We start from the raw sequence: 8,908 nt of genomic DNA on the forward strand, positions 1-8,908 counted from the left end.
GTTTTTTTACAGCAACAAAAACTAGAATGAAGTTAAAAGACTGTTTCATCTTGCATCTAATACTTAACCCAGTAAATGTGAATGAAGTTGTCTTTCATTATTACACCAAGTTTACTGCCTCCCTAATTTTTATTTATCTCAAGATCATTCAAGTTTTTAGTGAATAAATGATAGTTCTAAATTACTTTTTAACCATTTTTTCATGTGAACAAATTATTGGAGGAGTTTTAAAATAAGTTTACCACTGAATGATCTTCCCTCAGTGAAGCAGAGCCCTAATGTGAGCTTTCTCTTGATTTTCTGTAAGCGTGATCTACTGGTTCTCTCTGTTGACAGTAGGTTTCTGTTATGCCCAGGATACCTGTTTTGTTTAGCTACCAACCTCTTAAACTCTCCCATCATGGTTAAGAGATTTCTTTAATGTTAACATATAAACACCTATACATTCTATCTCTCTTCAAATGACATTTTCTAGTTCAATTTCTTCAGTCACTCTTTGGGTTTTTGCTAGCTACCGTTTTTCTCTGTACACTCATTTTAGAGTTGTACTCTGTCCTCCACTTTACCTGAAAAACATTTACATCATCATCCTTAAGTGTTAAATCATCCCGAACTTGATGATCCTCAACTCCTGTTTGCTTACCCTGAGAAGTTAAGTCTAAAAGCTGCTCTGTGACTTCTTTCATGTTCAGCACCAGCAGTTTGGTTACACTGCAGTTGAAGTGGAGGGTGCCTCTTTTGTACAGGCTCAGCTTGTCCCAGAAGAGACCCTAATGTCTAGCAAATGACTGCTCTAAAATGCTTTGCTTAATAGTGTGATAGAAATTTCCTTAATCTATACTCTTCCTCTTCATACCACTATCACATCCAAGAACTAGGGCCCTGCAGTTCCATCAGTCTAGCTGGTCCTGTATGTGGAAGAGAGAACATTTCTGAAAATACTACCTTGGAGGGCTTTGACTCAATGTTCTACTCAGTGCTATTTTTCTAGAAAAAGAGGTGCCAGAACTCAGCATGAACACCTCCCTCGTTCTCTTCGAATGGCAATGGTGCCCACCTGAGAGCTGCTGGAACTGAGTTCTGGCAGAAAAAAAGCCCATGTAACTTAACCACTCCTCAGCCAATGTGCACAATGGTCATTGACCCCTCCATCTAACAGTCTATCCAGCAAGTGATTCCACAGTCTTCCCACCAGGCAGACGCCACCCCCAACTTTGTGATTGCCTCTTACTAGCCCCTTCCCCAATCAATTTCTGTAAGTTATTAAGCACCCAAGAAATAGGACAGTTCTATAGAATTTCCCCCTCAATTCCTCAGCTAAGACCCTCATTCTCCATAATAGCAAATGAACTGTTGGCATGGAGTAAGGCTCCTCTATGTGTCCCTGAATTCTGCCCCTCTGTTTTTCAAAGTCAGCCTCAGGGGAATGAATTTGTTCCCAAAGAACCAGGAGCTCATAAGCCCCTATATTTCTGCTAGTTTTCTAGTTTTGCTACTGTTCTTGTTACGTTCATGTGGGATTGATGTTAACCTTGAGAGGCTTATTGGGACTTCACTTCCCCACGACCCTTGCATGATCCTTTATTTCCCAGTCTCACCAGCTTCTTCCTCAACTACCTTATTGTGGGGTTTCACTTGTGTTTGTTGTATATCAAACCTATTTTAAAACTGTTTTATCACTGCATTTTCAATGTCTTGAACTCTGTGCATGTTGCTGTACCCTGAAGTCTTCTATGCATGATACGCTGGGCTAGAAAACCTCTGAATTCACTGACACAGTCCTTCTTAAGCGGGTGCCAAAAAAAAGGCCCTGGTGAATTAAGAGAAAGCAAAGTAAGACAGTAATGCACAAGTGAGTGGTAGAAATAGGAAAAAGATACTTGGCTATGTAATATATGTAAACTGACCTGTGATCTTTGGATAAAGGGTGGTATACATTTTTAATAAATAATGATAAAATAACTGTCTTCTGTCCCAAATAAACACTTTGGGAAAAGATTTCCTTATTTACCTGATAGCTGGAAACTTTTGCTTCTATTGGGTCTAATGGTATTATTTTGTTTGCTTTGTGTATCATACATCATAGTAAGTTATATTAACTAATAACTTCTTTGCTTTTTTAGTTCAAACTTCCAAAGGAGTATAGTTGGCCTGAAAAGAAACTGAAAGTCTCCATCTTGCCTGATGCTGTATTTGACAACCCACTGCATTAAAGCCAGCTGACACCCACAAGCAACAAGTTGCTCCATGCTGCCCAGTGACTCATGGGATAATTTAGTGCAGTAAAAGCTCTTCCTGCAAATAAGAGATGCTGCTGCATATCCACTGCAAACAACGGAGGGGTTACTCAACAGCAGTCCAGCCAGAACTCAATTCTTCCAGTACCTGGCATTCTCTTCCGTCATGGAAGAACTCTGAATAACCTGCATATGAATGAGTGCGAGAGTGAGACAAGGAGAGAGAAGTATTTAACTATTAATAGTAGTTGTAAGAATTCCTTTCCCTACTTTAACTGGCTCCAGAGGTCCCTGCAACCCCCAGCTCAGGGTTTATGTGCCTCATCTGCCTTGGCTTAATCACACAATTTTCAGGCGTAAACACACAATCCATTAGAAGTATTTTTTGTAACTCTCAAATTCTTTAATTAGCCATGCTTCTCCTGGCCAGAATTATTCCTTCAGTGTGATTTTTTTTTTATTGCTCCAGAAAGGCCATTTTGTTTATACTTTATGTACACACAATCAAACTGAGGAAACACTGATCAGTTTTGATGCCACACTAGGGACTGATTTGGCAGGGGAATCATGGTCCCACTGGCTAAACTGCCATGATGTTACAGAGGGGGCTGTACTTAAGCTGTCATTTTAGATTCTGAATTCTGAGGCCTATAAACATCCTATTTAAGTCAGGAGTTTGCCCTAGGGAAGAGATACAGCTTGGGTTATATTTAGGAAAAGGTTGCTTTAAAAAGTTCTGTGAAACCCAAGCCTAAGTGTTTTTCTTCAGAACGAAACTTAATGGTGTTCAGTGGGGCTTCCTACCAGGTAAGTATTTACTGGATTGCAGGATTAAACACCTATCTTAGTGTGTCCTAGGGTAATAGGCCAAAATGATAATTGATTCTCTTCAAAGATAAGCATAACTTCCTTGTTTCATGGTCACCTGTAAAAGGGACAAGTACATGGAGAATTGGGTTTCATAGGTATTTTTCATTGGGCTGTACAATGAGCGGAGGTCTTTGGGTGTTTATTTTCTAACTTGGTACAGCCAGATCTTCTGGGTTAACAATTCTGATACTGTATCCTTCCCGAAGTTTCCTATAGATTTGTACCAAATTTTCCTGACTCATACTGCAGAGAAATAGAAAAGGGTACATGAGTTAAAGAGATGCCTGAAAACCTATTGTCTTGTTTCTAAATTGGCTTTAAAAACGAAGTTTTCCAAAGAACATTTATTTCTGCTGAAATCATGTTTTCACTTTCTATTCACATATTTTGGGAAGGCATATCTGTTAATTTTAATGCATATTGAGTCAGGCCATTTCAGAATGTTTTGAAAATTCAGCTTGATGTACTGCTGTATACACAGGCATTAATTTTCAGAGTTATGGCCTGATTTTGAGACAGCTACACTGTATTTCTAACACCATTTTGTGCAGACTTTGTGTTTATAGGCAGTTTGACTAACTTCCTAGGAGAGGAAAGTGGTAGTAGCCCCATAGCTCACCACCGAAAATGAAATCTGGCACTGCTAAAGCAGAAATCTACAACCTGAAGCTATCTTCTGAAAGTTTCTGTTACAAAGTTTGTAGAAGGAAACATGTTGGTTCTCTTCCCTTCCCTTCCCAAGAGAATGAAAGTCCACTTCAACTAGGCAACTGTTCAAAATACCTTGTTCTCTTGTTGTGTATACTTAGGTTCTTCAGAAATTTTGTCACGGGCATAAGTGACCTTCAGAAATTGCTCAGAATTGTTGTATACTGATGTACACCAGAATTGGTGTACACCCATGGGTAGGGAACTGGACCTCAAGCAAGTTTAGATAGATATGTGCTGGTGACATAAAGTAGCTCACAATAAACTGTTTAATATTGCCCACAGGCTCCTTGTCAGAATCCTAGAAGCCTCACCTTTCACATTAAGTGGCTTAGGATCACATGGTATACTAGTGTGGTCTGATGTTTAGGGACTACAAGGCAAAAAAGCTTTGGGAGTCACTCACTTAGTTTGTAGTATTTTGGAAGCTGTTGTGCTGTCGTGAGCACAATTCAAACGTGCTAATGTAAGCAAAATTGACTAACCGCTATTGCCAAATTGACTAAGCATAAAACACTGCAAGGTTGAAATAGGCCAAGCCATAGAAGGTTGTAGTGAAATCTTGTAAGGGGTCCCTGCTTATGAGGAAAATCTTTTGGCATTCAAATGGTGTGCTGTCACTCAAATGTTACTGTCAGATACCTAGCATATTTTCCCCACAAAAGCCATCCTTATTAGGCCTAGCTTTCACAAACAGCAGCTGGGATGATAAAGCTGTTTCTTGACTGCTGTGCTTAGGACTGCAATGGAGTCTCATATGACAGAATGCTCCTCTGTGCAAGAGAAAAAATCCTTGCACATAGAAAACTGGCATGTCAAGGAGGAGAGTAGAAACCTTCTGCCTGACGTTAATTTCCTATGTACATAGAAAATGTACATGTACATTTCCTATGTTATTGGATGAAGGAGAATTCAGTTATGTGAGGCTTTAGAAGTCATTTCTAGAGTCTAAACTGTCTGGCTTTTCTACAGTTTATCTTGGAAGCCTTGTGTTCCATAGTAGTTTAATTAATGTAGTGAGGCTTTACACAGCTATACTGTCTCATTTGATACTCTCTATAGTTTACCCTCTATGGATGCAGTAAAGAGCTGAGGAGTTTCCTATCTGAGAAATGAAAGAATCCATGGAGGGAAAGCCAGAAATCCTATGAAATGTTAATCTGGAAATGAAAAAAAAATCTTGTGGGTTTTTCAGGAAGGATCTGTGAGCTGGAGACTAGACTACAGTCTTCTGTGGCTTTTGATCGTTTGCTGCAAAGTCCACACTGATGTTACATTTTTCCATAACCTTTTAAACGTTTTGTTCTGCATGAGCATTCCTTTAGAGAGAAAGAACTGGTCCAAAGTGTATTTAAAATGACTGTCTTGTAGGGTTTGCAGAGTATTCAGATTTCATATCTGCCTGAAAGTACCCACAAATTCCTACCTTGGCAAATCAAAGGTAAAGTGTCTTGGTGTTTAATCAGTAACAGTTTATGGCAGTAACTGCTAGAAACTATTATTGTTGGCTTCCCAGAGGACTTAATGGAATGGAGCTTGCTCTCTCCGTTTACTGTGTATTGCTAACTTTTCACTGTGGTCACTTATGCTGACCATTCCTCCCACCCTAAGACAAGGCAGGAAGAGTTTACTTTGCACTCTTGTTCTCCACTTGCTAGTTACTAAAGTGGCTAACAGGAAACTGGAGCTTTGGCTGTTCTTCAGTTGGTTAGCACCTGCTGCTTAATCCCTTCAGCACCTGGAGCTGTAAACACCATTCCTCGGTTGCTGCGACAATTATTAACTTTCAGTGCAGCTGTTGCACCAGCCATGTGCCAGGACAGTGCTAACCTAGCCATCAGACCAAATGGCAACAAAAGAGCCATTCCAGAGGGTTTACTGTCTAAATATGAAGCAGTCAGTAAGTAAGTGAGCAAAATATAGATGGGCTGTAGAATTTCACATGAGAACACTGCAAGCTATAAGAATATAGTTTTAGCAAAACAAAAAAATTCCATCCCCACTTTTGTGGGTTTCCTCTCCCCCATGGCACTGACATTGGTAGCAAGGGAAGTTATAAAAACAGAATCCACTCCCCTCTTCAAAGCACACTCATCGGCTGTCTTTGCATGTAAGGTTAAACCATAGTTAATATTTAACTGTGGTTTAATGTGAATGAGCAGCATGCTGGTGCACACTGCTCAAAAGTCCCTGCTTTGCTCCTCCCTCGCTCTTGGCTGCATCATACTGGGAGCAACAAACTACAAGACTTGACTTGTCATGTCGTCCAAACCCATGCTCCTGGTTTGTTTGGGGGAACCAAGCCATGCGTTTAAGTTTAGATGACACACCACCTGTGGATTTTTGCTCCCAGCTCATTCCGGCACACTGCTCATTTGCATTAAACCATATTACACGTGTCAATTTGAAGCTGAAGGGGCTGCTCAAAGTGCTAACTGGCTGGACATTTGTGACACCATGAAACAACCTCTGCCTGTAATAATTTTCAGCTTCAGAATAAATGATGGCTCTTTAATCATCAATAAGTCAGGCACTGTATGATTGTTTAAATGCAAGGTCCTACCAGCAGCACTTTAAAGATAACAAGAAAGGCAGGTAGCTCAGCAGAGAAGGGTGAGGGTGGCCTAGAAACCAGTGCTCAATGCAAAGAGAGTGTGTGAGAGAGAGAGTCTAAAGAATGAGGGTTACTGAGCTTACCCCATAGGGACAAAAGAAGCTTGCTCCTGTACTTCTGTATGCACCATTAGATATAATAGCTCAGGATTTTGTTTTTCTGGTGTGTAAATCTGAACTTTGCCACTAAGCCAGATGGTTGGTTGGACAGAGATGCTCTACATGCACACTTCAAGCTTCTTCAGCATGTTTTGCACTGCACCATGATCACCCACTTAGCTTTCCAGATCTGAAGTGTCAGGCACTTCTATGGCAGATGAAAGCATGGGTTTCACATCTGCATGCATGCTGGTGGAGTTCGTTGCTGCTGTAGGGATTGCTCCATCTCATCACACTTGTGTTTTTCTAGCAGCAGGGAGAAAATCATGAACTGTTTTAAAGAAAAGCCCTTTACACATAAAAGCAAGGGAAGTAAGGGTCAGAAAGCAAATGTATTTGCAGAAGTGTTTTTAATGGCTTGGGGCAAAAATGTGTTAATGTTTAATGTTTCTCTCCACCACTACCATCATTGTAATTTATAGGAACAGAAAGAATACCTTCATATTCTGGCAGCCCTATGTTACTGTAGCTTTTCCTACCTTTAGTTGTTCCATCTCTTTTGAATCCTCCTTTGCTGAGCATCCAAAATGTCAAACAGAAAATGAGCCTGTAGCTGATGAGGGTTTCAAAAGGATCCCTAGGCTGACCTGCCTCTCAGACAATTAACCCATGGGCATTATGCACTTTTCAGCTTCTTCATTTCATACACAATTATTTTTTCCTCAGATTGCTTACAGACCATAAAGTCGTAATAAGTGGTACATTAGCTTTACAGTATCATTCCAAGGCTGTCATAAAGGTATGCCTTTTCTACTTTCTGCCAGCCAGCTAATAAGGAGGTTGGAGAAGTATTCTGAAATACCCTTTCCATCTACCTACTTTTATGATTCACTGTTGAAATGTGGAAGCCTGATAGCAGAACAGCGTAATGAATGCCAGCGTGTGAAGTAAATGTTTAAAGGGCTCAATCAAATACACTTTAATTTCAGAAAACAGATTTGTTTAAAAGCACAGACCAGAATCTGCTTACCAGCTGATGGTTCTGGTTTTGCAAACACTTCTCTTACTACTCTCCTTGCCCCCCTGCACACATTTCCCTTTGCTTGTTTCCTAGTTTGGGTTGAAATCAACATGGCTGCTGTTTTCTTTCCTGGGCCCTGATGGCAAAGGTCTGCATTCATCACTGCTCCTCTACATAATGGAAAAAGAGGGGGAGAATGGTTTGAGCCTTGTTGACAATAGTGCATGTTAGTGTAAGCCCTTCAATAAGAGAGGATAGCCACTGCCAGCCCTGGTTAATATTCTGGGGAAACACAGGAGTGTGCAATTGTCTTCAAAGGGTCTGTTGGCTCACGTTTAAGCCGAGTATCCCTTTCGCTAGTTTCCCTTTCAACACTGAACAGAATCTCAATTCTGTATAAAGACTTCACCTACCTTAGGGAAAGCGAAACCTATTAAAGTGATAAAACCAGTGAGTTAATTCAAAAGATTCTGTGCTCTGATTGCTGATGAATTACACAGTCTGGGGCCTGGCTTTTCTGGAGTTGCAGTTCACAATTTAGCAGGATCAAACTGCCATTGTGGAAGAAAGCTCCTAAAAGCCACGGGCTTTGTGGCCCAGCCCCCATTCTTAGGGCCATTCCGTGTGCTGGATCTTGGGTGGGAGGGCTCAGGAGCATAGCATTGGTGTTCAGTTCTAGCAGATCAGATTGTCGCTGCTGCTAAACACAGCAAATGAGACTTAAAGGAATAAATTAAGGTAATGTTACACTCCAGGTTTGCCTTTGCCTTCCTTTCTTGAGACTGTTTTATATCGGTAGGAACCAGAGTTCACTGTTAAAGCAGGGTGGATTTTTATTTTTAACATGATAGTGCTCTTGTTGTTACTGTAGTTTTATAATTTGGATGGCTGTAGTGCTAGAAAACAAAATGAGTGGTTTTGCTTTTGGAGGACCTAATCCTTAGACCTGCTCAACTTTTAATTCTGACTGCTGAGGCTACTTTTACCAGCTTCAGCTGAGATGAACCTTTTTGTAGTTCATCTATGTGGCACGTGTGTGTGTGTGTGTGTGTGTGTGTGTGTGTATTTCTCAACAAAAATCTTAAGGACATTGCAGAAGCTGTCTGAAAATGGCTTGCCATTCCTGCAGTGAAATTCTCAGTACTTTGTAGTATGCCTTTTTTTCTACCAAAAAAACAATGGGAACCTAAACTAGCAGAGGTTTTTAAAATATTTTATATTAGTTTCTAATGTATATTCTTACATTATCACAGTGCCGGTGTGTGTTCACCTGCGCAAAACTACTTTTTGTAATATTTTTGTGATCACAAAGCTTTGTTTCCCTCCCGTGTATTCAAAGTGCATTAAACTTGTTTGCATA

General features: G+C 40.4%; 1 protein-coding gene across 2 annotated transcripts in view; it reads left to right on the top strand.

The window, feature by feature from the left end:
* The window catches only part of SUFU (SUFU negative regulator of hedgehog signaling), a 76,392-nt gene extending 67,484 nt beyond the window's left edge, over positions 1–8,908 (top strand). For both annotated transcript variants that reach the window (XM_081006189.1, XM_081006188.1), the window contains exon 12: positions 2,124–8,908. In XM_081006189.1, coding sequence (XP_080862315.1) covers positions 2,124–2,213 — 90 coding nt within the window. In that variant the 3' untranslated portion in view covers positions 2,214–8,908. The remainder of the gene's footprint in view (positions 1–2,123) is intronic.

Source organism: Podarcis pityusensis (genome assembly GCF_964106645.2).
Source record: "Podarcis pityusensis genome assembly, chromosome: 5".
Lineage (NCBI taxonomy): Eukaryota > Metazoa > Chordata > Lepidosauria > Squamata > Lacertidae > Podarcis > Podarcis pityusensis.